Here is a 13,510-nt window from a genome sequence, read left to right on the forward strand (position 1 = left end):
ACACAGTGATGCTCACGGAAAGGTGAGGATGCACCACAATTTCCAGTAATGCAGCTCAGCCACTGCAGAGCCTCAGCTACACTAAACACACACTTGTCGCTTCATTGTGCGACATTATACTGCGTTTTTTGGACAAAAGTTTTGGGACACCAGACTTTTCCACCCATATGTGGTTCTTTCTCAAACTGTGGAGGCAAACGATTGTATAGGACGTCTTTAAATGTTCACTTGCACTGGGAGACTCAAACCTGTTCCAGCATGACGACGCCCCTGCATACCGATATTATACTCAGGCATCCACAAAATTTTTCCCGCATTTTCTATGAGTGTTGCGTAAAGTCGTCTGTATCGTATCCCTGCCGTATTGCTCACCCTGAGATTTATTGACAGCAGCAGTAGATCAGTAGCGTGTCGGCGGTTTATGCCGTTTAGACCCATGTTCATAATGCAGTTAGTTCTATATTTCTCCTTCACTTTCACTCCCCCTGCTGCCTCATTCAGCCCAGATTAAATATTTATCCAGCTATAAATCATTCATGCGTGGTGGAAATTTGGCTCGGGATTCTCGAGACTCGCTGCAGCTAAATAAGTGCTGACAAAACGAGAGAAGGCGTCGACTCGTTTCAGCCCGGATTATTAGTGTCATCAGTTAAAAACAGATCTCCAATTCTGTAGGTGGCAGACGGTCTGTACCTTTAAACAACTTTGAGCCGTGGGGGCGAATGTTGGGCTCCAATAACGCAGCTCGGCCACTGCAGACCCTGAGCTACTCTGAACACATACTAACCCCGCCTCCTTTTATAGTACGCCAGTATTTTTTTGTGAAGTGACTGTCAAAGTATGGGACACCTGATTTCTCCAGCCATACGTGGTTCTTCATAACAATGTTCCCACAGTGTTGGAAACACAGTTGTTTTAGACATCTTTGGATGCTGAAGCATGAGATGTTCTCTTCAAATGAACTACAAACCTGTTCCAGCAAGACGATGCCCCTGTGCACAAAGCCAGCTCAATGAAGTTATGCTTTCCATGGGTTGGAGTGGAAGATCTCCTGCTATAGAGCTCTGACAGGTGATTATCTGAGGATACTTCGAGGAGGAAAAGTGGAAAAAATGTCTGTGGTTGACCATCGTTTTATTCGCTTGGTTCCATGGCAACTCGTGGAATTTGTATCCATTAACGGTTATGTCTCGCCGCGTAACGAGAAACTGCACCACGTTCCAAATGGTTGACACTGGAGACTCCTTCTTTAAAGTAATGCTTTAACGTTCGTCTGCCCGAAGAAAACAAACAATCGCAACACTATAAAAACTGTTACGATGGAAATGACCGCCTACTGTAATAAAGGCATTACTACAACCAATCAAAACAATCAGACCAATCAGAATGCAGAATTTAATCAAGAGGCTCTGGAGCTTATTGTGTAAACATCTAACAGGGGTTTACCAGCGTCAGTGTGTCTTCGTGTGACGGCGTGTATTCCCAGACGTTGTAGTCGTTTTTGTCACTTCCTGTCGACTGCACGGGAAGCAGGAAGTCATTGAAGATAAAATATGAAAGGCTTGAAATAAAGCAGAGCATGTTTGTCCACACACACACACACACACACACACACACACACACACACACACACACACACACACACACACACACACCCTTCTCTCTAGGTCTTTGTCTCTGTTCTTAGCTTCCTTCCTTTTCCTTTAATTATCGTGCAGCCAGTGATTTACGGCTCCTAACCAGAAGGCAGCTGCGGCGTGCAAAAGTTTGCACGCCCTCAGATGTAGTCAAGAGTTCACGTGTGTGATCTTTCACAAGAATCCACCCACTCAAGTACAAACTGCGACATCATTAAGTCATCGACGATCCATTCGGATAATAATATTTATTGATTTTTTTTTGTAGGTCCCAAAGCATGGAGCAAACCAAAGTTTGATTTCTGGAACGTTCCAACATACTAAATACGAACATTTCTTCAGAGCGCAAAATTCGAAGATGTTTTAACACTTAATAAATAAATATAGCCACGTCCAGAAAACATCTTGAGAAGGAAAAAAAAAGAGGAGAAAAAAAAAGTATGTAAACACACAGCAGGCAAGCACATCTGGGACCCGTGCGACAAAAGGAGGTGCTTAAACATCTTGGAGTTATTACGGCGATAAAACCACTCCATCCGCTCCACTCGTGCGACTCTCCCACACGCCCGTCTGCACTCGTTTATCAACCGGTCCAGAAATGTTCACGAGTCTTCAATTAGTCCATAATTAACTCGTTAACTTGCGTAGCTTGTGCAGTGTAAATCACTGTAGAGTTAATAAGTGTGTGTGTGTGTGTGTGTGTGTGTGTGTGTGTTTGTCTAATTTGAGGGACATAAGCAAGAAAATACCAACAGCGATGTGTCATTTGTGAGCTTGTCTAATAAAAAAAAGAACAATGAACAATGGAGAACATGTTCTCATGGATTTGTGTAAAGGTTGCCAGATTGATACGCATTTACATGTTACAGACTACAGTTTCGTGCTGTTCTTAAGCGTCAGATCTAGGACTTTCCCTGATTTTCCCACCAGATGTCACTATTTTGTCCCTGTGTCCCTCATTAGTCTTCGATTGTCTCCACCTGAGTCCTGTTAGACCTGTGTGTGTATTTAAGTTGTTTTTTTGGGCTTACCTTTTTCGTTCGATAGTAAAATATGTATGGTTGGTTCTCTGTGTTTGTCTGTGTGGGTCACCTGCCTTTTCCCAAGTTGGCATGTGTACGTCTTTTCCTCGGAAGATTTAGATTTTTCCTTCGCGAGTTGTGGACTGATTTTTGCTCTGCTATTGTGCTGTATTTTGCGGGACCTGATTCCAGGAATATTCAGGGCGGGACCCTGGGATGTCTGGAATTGTTTGGTACAGCTTTAAAAAAGGAGTCCCCAGGTGGACATCTGAGAATATCGAGGCTGTTTGAGCTGCCATCATGAGGAGACATCACCGCTCCGTTCCACAACACGCTTCATCATCGAGGCGTTTCTTCGGAATGACACACCCAGGAGCAGACGGGACACGATCATGACGTCCTAACGTCCGGGTAACGATGCAGAAATTCCCTTTGTGCAGCACTCACACTGGATAGAATTTTTTCCATAATTTCTAAGTTTGTCTATATGTGTGTCATTTGGGTTTTCACACACACACACACACACACACACACACACACACACACACACACACACACACACACACACACACACACACACACACACACTTCCGCGCCAAAATGCAAGAGCTCTCCTTTAGTCAACCCTGGTTCGAGCACCGACCCTGAAAGAGACTCCTTCCATGTTGACATTCCATGTTGAAATTCCTGCTCACTGAAATCGCCACCGTCGCAATAATCACGTGTCCGCAATACGTGAACCCGAAGAGAGCTGTTACTATAGGGACGATAACGTATTAGAACGAGCGGAATGAGGTTGCTGAGTCAGCGGGACGTGGGCAACATCTCACCCGCTAATGATTCAAATAAATACATCAATCTGCTTACTCACAACACGACTCTCAGAACACAGAGGAGTCGGTCTGACTTTATCTTTCTCTCTCTCTCTCTCACACACACACACACACACACACACACACACCAACACACACACACGTATATCATTCTGCACCTCTCCGACATCACAGTAAACCTCTGAAATGACCTCTAACCTCTAAGTCTCTGCTCCTGAGGGGAAGCAAATGCAGGGAAAAAGTGTCAACATTCAGTAAATGTTCACAAAGCCAGCTCTATGAAGATCTGCTTTCTATGGGCTGGATTGGATGGAAGATCTCCTGCTCTACAGCTCCATACCGTCCTCACCTCACCTACGTCTGTACTTGGCTTTACTAACACACATCCTTGTGGCTGAATGAATCTCCACAAATCTCCACGAGCTCACTCCAAATGATTTGACGTCACTTACTAGTCTCTGGGTCGAGGAAGTACAAAAGTTTTTGCCTTTAAATGTACTTAAGTATCCAAAGTAGTGATTTATTATAAATGTTCCTATGCTCATTTTTAACAGAAGATTCTTTATTTAATTACCTCAATGTGAAAAGACTCGAATGTGACTCTCAGCACACTGATCTATTAATAGAATGATATTAAAGACTCAAACACTGATTGATTTCTATTACATTCATCATGAACCCAAAACCTTCTTTACTTCAAAAACTGTTGTGTCGAGTTCGAGTCTGGAGTTTCTTCATCATTTATTCCTCTCTAAATGTTCTGCTTGATGATGAACTGATGATGAACTGTATGTTGGTGATCAGTAGATGCACCGAGCGCCAATCGGAACACGTGTAAAACAGAGCGTGCGCTCGATCCTGATTGGTGACTCGCCGCGTGTTTCACCAGTTACGTTTTTATCCTCATAAATAAAAAGAAACGACTGATTTCACAAAATGTAGATGAGTAAAAAGTCAAATATTTGACTTTGAAATGTAGTGAAGTCACAGTAAAAATCTCCTCAAATGGAGACACTTCAGTAAAATACAGATAAGAGAAAAAAAAACACTTATTAGGATTATTTTTTCTAATTGGGGGTCAGAATTTACTGGGAGGAGATAAATGATGTTCGTTCCTGGTTAATAAAGAGTTTATAACTGTGACATTGTGCCATTTTGAGCTCAATCACAGTTTCATGTGTATATAAAAGTATTATTATTGGGATCAATTGGGACGCTGAAATCAGGAGTTCAGAAGGACCTTCTTTAAGGGGCTTGAAGGAGACAGAATCAAATAATCAGCAATTTAGATGAGTATTTTCAACTTCTCACGCGGTTTGGTCAAAAGTATTAGGACACACGACTTTTCCACCCGTATCTGCTTCTTTCCCAAAACTGGAGGCACACAATTTAATAGGAAAGTCTTCAGATAGCTTTTGTGCACAAAGCCATTCAGATCCGTGAAGATCTGCTTTCCATGGTTTTCCATGGATTTGGTGGAAGATCTCCTGCTATAGAGCTCTTGAACATCGTAGGGATTAATTTTTTACACTGACTGAACCCCAGGCCTCCTCACCTTCTCACCTTCATCGGCATCTGACTTTACCAACACCCTTGTTGCTGAATATATCTTCACAATACTTCACATACTCCAAAAAAGGTAGTGGAACATGTTCACAGAGGGGTGGAGCTTATTATAATATTATTATTGCCCAAAAAGATCAAGATAAGAAAGTATAACACGGGATCGACTGAGCCTGGCACTTTCGATTATTTAAAAAAGATCATAGTGAGCTTTATTTATGAAAAAAACAAACATGAAATTGTGTGTGTGTGTGTGTGTGTGTGTGTGTGTGTGTGTGTGTGTGTGTGTGTGTGTGTGTGTGTGTGTGTGTGTGTGTGAGGAAGAGAATGTGAGAATGTAGGAGCGTGTGAATGAGAGAGAAAGTGAACAGCGGGTGACTAACTGGGTGAGGTGTGTGTGTGTGTGTATAAAAGCGAGTGCAGTTCCTCAGCATGGTTACGTAAGTGATCGTGTGTTTGAGGGAATCTAGAAGCTAATGAGTGCGCGGTGTTGCGGCTGTCTGCCGCCGAGGTGCCAACTTTCCACTCGTTCCTCTCGTTCCTCTCGGCTCGGGGCTCCAGAAACGCTGTCGCGAGGAACACAGGAGGCTTTGTGAACGTAGTAAACACCACCAGAGACGCAGTTGGTGCAAACTCAGAAAGTACAGCATAAAAAAATAAAAAAATAAAATACACACACACACACACACACACACACACACACACACACACACACACACAAACCCTCGGCTCAAAGCATATCGCTTTATTCGGAGAGTAACGATGAGACAATATCGATCTACGACAAGTAATATAGATAATAATAATTAAATAATGAAATTCCTAAAGAAAGAAATTGTCTAGTCGGTATTATACACTCAACGTCCACTTTATTAAGAACACCTGCACATTCATGCAGCGATCTAACCAGCTAATCATGCTGGGTAAAAGTAGTGTGAATATGAGTCAAGGGCTTCAGTTGAAAAATGTGATTGCGGTTGTTGCCACCTTTTGAGTTTTTCAGATTTTGCACAGAACGGTGCGAAAAACAAAAAACATCATGGTTTAGGTTTCATTTTGGGGCGGGGGAGTTTTAAAAAAAAAAAATTATTTTCATCAGCAAATTACTTCATATCTCATTTACATCCTTGGCCCCACCCACTCTATCTGGTGTTACCAAAAAATAATTGATTCCGTTTAAAGAACAATATCAATATTTAAAGCGGGCAAAATAAAAATCCCTATTTCTATGCGATCTCTATAGCAGGACGTTTTAAGTGCCTCGTTAATTTATTTGTATTTTTTTATTAAGATTACGAGAATAAAGTCGAAATATTTTGAGAATGAAGATGAAATTATTTTATAACTACGTCGAAAACCTTTAGGAATCAAGTCTAAATATTTTTCCACCATGGACCCTGAAGTCTGAAAAACAGAAGACGGTCATTTTTAGGATTTTTAAGACGAGGCATAAATAACGTCAAACTGGGACAAAACTGGGACTTTGGTGACCTAGTGGTTACTAGTGGACCTTAAGATTTTTAATACCAGTCGCACCAAACTGCCTCTCCTGGGCCCCTGAGTAAGGCCCTTAAACCCTTTAAGTGCTTAGTTGCACGAAAGAGATAAATGTAAAGATTGGATGTGACTTGAACTCATGACCTTCGGCTCCAAAGACCAATGCCTTAACCACTAAGCTTCCACCTCTCTTTTTTTCTGTGTGTGTGTGTGTGTGTGTGTGTGTGTGTGTGTGTGTGTGCATTACATAGCTTTACTACAAAACTGCACTTCATTGAATCTCACACTGTGGATACAAAACAAGGCCTCCATTCTTACCTGCATCATTCTTCCTCCCTCTGCCTCCTCCTCCTCGGCCCTGGACATTCCTCTGTCCTGTTTTACGCATGACGAAATACACAATCCTCTTTTCCGTGTCCTCAGTTTACTCCTATGAATAAACAAAACGAAACGGAAGCAACTTATTGAGGACCAATGCAACGAGGAAATCATTTTGTTTCTTTAGCCGCTGATGGTCATTTCCGGCTGTCCTTCTACGTTTCCTGCTCGTTCTGGGCTTCAGGAAGCAGCTTTGTCAGTGAACAGCACAAGGATTTGTTCGACACGGCGTTAATGATGGAAAAACTCCTCTCGTACACGCCAAAACGGCGACGACGTTAGTTTGCGATTTTGCACAACGGGAAACAATTCTCTTCCAGCCAAAGAACTTCTACTGTTATTATTTATTATTACAAGCTAAATACGTGCATCGGGTTGGTATGTTCTTCTTTTTAACCATCCTAGTCCACATTTAGTTCTCATTTGCTCTTATAATAACCTCCACTCTCCACTCAGCATGTAAAAACCATCCCAAATAGGTGCTCAACAGGGTTGGAGCTCTAAAGCATGAGATCTTCCATCAAATCCAAGCCATGTAAAGCAGATCTTGATATTTGGTTTGGGTCTCGTACATAAAGTAAAGAAATACGTCCAATTATGTGCCTCCAAGTTTGTGGTAACATTTTGGCGAGTCTCCCAATACTTGTATCTGGATCGTGTATTTAACTGTGACTTGAATCCGAAGCAACAGCTGGATTAGGCGACAGCTGTTTACTATCATATGACAGAAAAAAAACAAACAAACCAAATAATACACGTTTGATTGTCACGCTAGTCGATGTGTGTTTGTTACTATCGAAACGTTTAGAACGAGCGCCATTAATTCAACCCGTGTTCATCGAATCAGCTTTTTCCTGACCAATCAGGATGGAGAATTCAAGAGCTCTGCTTCCACTGTCGATCGTATCCCTGCACTTCTACTCCATCCTCTGGTTTGTAACAGTGTGGGGACGCGAACTTTCGCATGCAGGCGAGTCGTAAAAAAGTGCCAATGCCGTCCGGGGCGTTCTGCAAACACGAACAATAGCAGGAAACGCCACCGTGTCTAAGGCGATGGAAGCCTCGCCGGATAAGCCCCGCCCAACAGAGGTGAAGAGTAACGAAATGCATTTACTCGTGTGTAATCGAGTAGCTTTTTTTGTGAACTTCAACTTTTTAAAGTCGTTTTTTTCAATGCCGCTGTGAAAAACTGTAGCTTTCTAAATTTTTTAATGAGCTACTTTTTACTTTTTTTAGAACTTCATTTGTACTTAAGTAAAATTTGAAGTAACAGTAACTTTTACTTGAGTAGAATATTTGATTATTCTTTCCACCTCTGGAACCTTGTGCCTAGTAAGGAATAAATCACTTCAGGTTGTGCCGTTATAAGAAAATAATCAGCACCTCTATGGTGTAATTTGGAGCTAGCATAACATCCGCTAAACCAGCAGGTCCAACCATACATTTCTCTTGTCCTACACCTGAGCACGAGGCGACTGTTCAAGACATAAGATCTGTGATGTGTATCAAAAGTGAAGTTTTGCCAAAAATCTGCTATCAAAACACACACTATAAGGCTATAATGTTCCACATTTAGTCCCGATTTACTCATAATGAGCTCCACTCTTCTGGGAAGATGTTCTACTAGATTGTGTGGAGATTCGTGTAAGATTTTAAAACTCCAGGCTTTAAAACTCCTGATTTCTGTTTGATAAAAACGCAGAAGAAAGATGGAGCTGGTCATTGCTACACTGGTGTACAACCCACATGCAAACCAGTCACCAGCAAACACTGTAATGAGATGAGAAACATCTAAGAAGCCTTCACTGGAGAAATTAGAGCGCAATGACGTGTGTCCTACACCCTGACCACAGCCTTTGGAACTCAAAAAGTTCTGGGATGGATTAGTTGCCACCTGGCTCAGGGGCAAATCTTAATCCGTTCCAGGTCGGGTCCAGGCACGGAGCTCCGCAAAGTCTGATACTAATTGCTCGGGTTTAAAAGAGAGACCACATCCTACTGCTTGGAGACGTGGGCTCTGAGGAGGCTTCAGAGAGATCCAGAACGTCCTCAAGGTCACGTCGTTCAGGAAGCCGTGAAGACCGCTTCCTGAGCTAGCACGTGCGATAACTGGAAGCGTGTGCCTGCCTTCAGTTGCACGCATGAAAGAAGAAGGTTCTTTAAACGTTCTTTAAGCGTTCCTCCTATTGACTCACTTGTAATGTTTTTCTATACACGAGGTTCTCTTTATTTCCTTTGGAAGGTTTACTCGATAGTCCGGCGCCCTGCGGGACTTGGTGCGTAGCCCAGAATAAATCTCCAGCATGTGGGGTTTTGCAGAACATCGCCGCACATGAAGCAGATTTTTGCTGAACCCGAGCTGTCGGGTTTATACATGTGTAGTCGAATTGAACCGATTTTCCGGTACTTTCATGGGAGAATGCATTTCCTTTCTGGATCTGGAGGGGATTGAAATCCTCCACAGCATCATCCTCACTCCACTTTTGTCATATGACAAAAGTATTTGGACACCTGACTTTTTCAGCCATGTGTGGTTCTTCCCCAAACTGTTACCACAAAGTAATTGTATTTGTATAATTGTATCGGACGTCTTTGGATGCTTTAGCATGAAATTTTCCATTCACTTAAACTAGGAGACCCAAACCTCTTTCAGCATGACAATGCTCCTGTAAACAAATCCAGCTCCATGAACATCTGCTTTTCATGGAATAGATTTGGTGAAAGATCTTCTGCTATATAACCCTATTCAACATGAATGAATTCTTCACACTGACTGCACCCCAGGCCTCCTGACGTCACCTCCATCAGTACCTGACTTTTCTAAAACACATCCTTGTGGCTGAATGAATTTCCACAAATCTCCACAAACACACCGCAAATGAGCGGCCATTTTGTTTTTGTTTATCTATTTTTTTTCCTTTCCTAATTGGGGGCCAGAATTTACTCTTGTAAATTTACGCAATTTACAAACGTGACCACGTGTCCATTATGTTTTCGCAATTGCTGTTTCGTGTGTTTTTAATGTATTTCTGTTATATTTGTACATTTCTAACCAGCGTGAAATTAATTGGAAACCTGACACAAAGGCTCACTTGGACACGAAGGACAAATTGGGCAAGTGGTAGCTCGGAAGGTAGACCGGAAGGTCGTGAGTTTCATTCCCACAACCTTTTTTTAAGGGGCCATTGAGTAAGGCCCTTAACCCTAAACTGCTCAGAAGTATAAATTAAGTAATTGTATAACTGAAAGTCTCTCGGGATTAGGAAAGGGGGAAAGGGGTAGCTCAGTGATCAAAATGTTTGATCAGAAGGTTGTGAGTTCAAATCCCAGCACCACCAACCTGCCATTGCTGGGCCCTTGAGCAAGGCCCTTAACCCTCAAATGTTCAGTCGTATATTGAAAGTCACTCTGGATAAAAGTGTCTGACAAATGCCATCAATGTAAATAGGGCGGTGGCACTGGATTTTGGATCCAAATGTCATGAGTTCAAATCCCTGGAACACCAAGCCGCCACTCGTGGGCTCCTGAGCGAGGCCCCTAATCCCTTTACTGCCAGTTGTATGAATAAGATAAATGTAAGGTGTCTCTGATTAAGGGTGGCTGCTAAATCCTATAAATGTAGAATGAGTAATGAAGACACTTTTACACCCTGAAGACGTTTGGAAAATTGAACACACGCTGACACGTGACTTTTCCTGAAACAGAACTCTGTAAAACAGCCTCTGGGACCTGAAATCGTTTAGAGAAATGTACGAAACATGACGTGAGTGTTTTGGGAACATGAACTATTAACTTAAGAGCGATTCTTCAGACATTTTAGAACTTAATTGGACACTAAACGCTAATCGGGTTACGTCGCTAGTCCGCTAAATCTGCGTTGCTGTGACCTGGATGAGGATCTGAAAACATTACAGGGGCAAATCAACAGTATTCCTGCATCCGCAACCTCAAACCGGTTTAATCAGCACGATCAGTGATGATCAAAGACACGAGGTCATGGAAGCAGCGCCGATGTTTCGGAGAGTCTAAAAATGTTGTGCGCGTAAGATCAAATTACAGACCGGAGGAAACAGCATTAAGACTTGTGTAGTGTATTCGCCAGAGAAAAAAAAACACGGGTGGAAAACTCTGGTCTGACCACCGCCGGCCCTCAAAACTTTTAATATCTGCTTCAACTGCAGTTTCTGTCAAATTATACGTTTCCGGAGGCCTCTGGCTAAATCTGAGCTTCATTTGAGCATAAAGATGTTTAATCAAATAACACAGGGCGGAAAATAGAGAGGGAAAAAAAGACGACCGACGTGAGGAGGAACGGCGAAGGAAGAGAAAACAGATGGAAGGATCGCAGCAGAGGTTTTGAAGATACTGAACAGAAAATGGAGGGAAATGTACAACTTTACCATTTAATTCAGCATTAAATACAGATTTGCTCACAGAGCTTTCTGCCCTCTTCCACATACATAAGCTCAAAGACTTAACGAGTGTCCCTGTGATTGAAAGAAAAAAGGGAAAGACAGGAAGAAAGAGAGAAGAAAAGACACATGTTCCAGCAATTAGGACCAGCTGAGTGAAAGTGAACGTTCTTGTCCTTTATAAATGACTTTATACCATCATTTTCTTGCCTGATTTCTTTAAAGGGTGCCAATAGTTTTGCACACCGAAAGCATGACCCAAGGCAGAAGGGATTACACCATAAAGTAAACCAGGCACAGGGGGTGAACGTTCCAGGCTGGAAAGAAGAGAAGATAACAGAGAACAATCTGGAACAAGAACAGGGATGGGCTTGAAGGAAGATGAGGATGATGATGATGATGATGATGATGATGATGATGATGATGATGATGATGATGATGATGATGTGTTGGTGGCACTGTGAGTAAAAAAAAAAAAGAAAGAAAATGAGGACAGAGATTTTTAAATAGGTTTCATGGCTGCGACCTCAGGGAAAATGTCCCTGTTTCCTTATAAGGATAACGTGTCCTAAATATCGGCGGGACATCATCGGAGTAAGAAATCTCTCACGCATCTGGTCATGTACGAGTTCCTGAACGTCAGGGAAGCATCAGGAGAACAGCATGAGAACATCGCAAGAACATTAGGGGAATGAGGTGAGATCATAATGAATACATTAAAAGAGCTTCAAGAGAACGTCTCAAACAAAACAAGCAAAACTCCAGCAGCGTCCGTGATTCCGCAGGTCAATCAATAGACACATTTCTGAGTCACGTTGGTTTTTAAATCAGTTCATCTCCAGACCTGAAACACGTCCCACATCAACCACAATCGAAGGCAATCGTCAAAGTATTAAGAGAATGTGTTATAAATAATACAGTATATCAAACTTTAGCTAGCTAGTCTATCGCTGCTAATGTTGCTCAGAGAGACATTACTGTTGTACTGAAGTTGCAGTCTGAAGAAAACTTACAAATAAAACGAAAGACACGTTTTCGTTTTTTTTGTCGCACATTAAACGAGCCGAGGTTCGGAAACAACGTAATCGCAAATCGCACATGATCTGCGTAGTGTAGATTTATACTATACAATAGAGGAATACACTTTCTGGGCGGGGCATAAACACCCTTGAGCTGATTTGATTGGTCAAACACAAAATTAGTACCACATGGTCATCGAATCAGTTTATGTCGTTGTTGTTTTATAAAAAAAGGGTCAAATTATAACTAATAAACCGAAATAATAATAACTAATCAGCGAAAAATCACTTTCTTAATCAGGGTGATGAATAAAAGCTGAAAAAACACCAAACTTGAAGACATTTAAAAAAATAAAATGCATAAATAAAAAATAAAATAATAATTAATAATAATAAATAAAAAAATATATATTACATAGTAAAAGTAAATAAATATTGCTTTGATATACAGTGAACACACTTAATTACTTAATGAATGAATGAATTAAATTAATTATTTTTGTTTTCACTGCAACAACCGTATAAATAAAGAGCGCACGCGCTTCCTACAGCGCGAGAACAAATAAACACCGGATTGAATGTTTAAGTTTCCACCTTTGATATAATACAATAAACAATAACAATGGAATAAAGACATATAAAAAGCTAATAAAGTGTTTAAAACACTTACAGTGTAAATTCCGCTCCAGCTCCGGACTCTCGCCTGCGCGCGCGCTCTCCGTGGACGCGGAATTGTGCGAGGTCTTTGAGCCGGAGCGCGCGCCTGATCGCGGACACGCCCACGTGATAGACACGTCACCCAAGCCTCCATCTTGCACGGGGCAAATCTCTCCACGGGGTCAATCGACATGAAGTTACACTACTTCATCTTGACAGATGAATCCCTTGTGTGTGTGTGTGTGTGTGTGTGTGTGTGTTAGTTATCATGGCCACTGTGTGTTCATGATTCTCACTACACAATCCCACCACTCGGCTCTCTAGCGCCTCAGTGTGGATCTTTCTGCAAGTGTAACCCATCCCTCCCCTGATATAACCATTTCTGGATCATCAAGAGATCTAAAGTGGGCTTTAGAAGACCAAAGGATAGGAAGAGTATCCAGAAAAGCAAATTAATGACTGTGATGGACTCCGTGGTGTTCATGGTGTATC

General features: G+C 41.9%; 1 protein-coding gene across 4 annotated transcripts in view; it reads right to left on the reverse strand.

Moving 5' to 3' along the window:
- Positions 1–13,139, reverse strand: part of tanc1a (tetratricopeptide repeat, ankyrin repeat and coiled-coil containing 1a) — a 59,891-nt gene extending 46,752 nt beyond the window's left edge. For 3 of the 4 annotated variants that reach the window (XM_083524922.1, XM_083524921.1, XM_083524920.1), the window contains exons 1-2: positions 13,032–13,139; positions 6,871–6,982 (exon numbers count right to left, since the gene is read on the reverse strand). In XM_083524922.1, the coding sequence (XP_083381048.1) occupies positions 6,871–6,940 (70 nt within the window). In that variant the 5' untranslated portion in view covers positions 6,941–6,982; positions 13,032–13,139. Of the gene's footprint in view, positions 1–1,446; positions 1,605–6,870; positions 6,983–13,031 lie in introns of those variants that run through there. The other variant, XM_083524923.1, reaches the window with a different exon arrangement.
- Positions 13,140–13,510: the final 371 nt, after the last annotated feature.

The sequence above is a fragment of the Silurus aristotelis genome (genome assembly GCF_946808225.1).
Source record: "Silurus aristotelis genome assembly, chromosome: 2".
Classification (NCBI taxonomy): Eukaryota; Metazoa; Chordata; class Actinopteri; order Siluriformes; family Siluridae; genus Silurus; species Silurus aristotelis.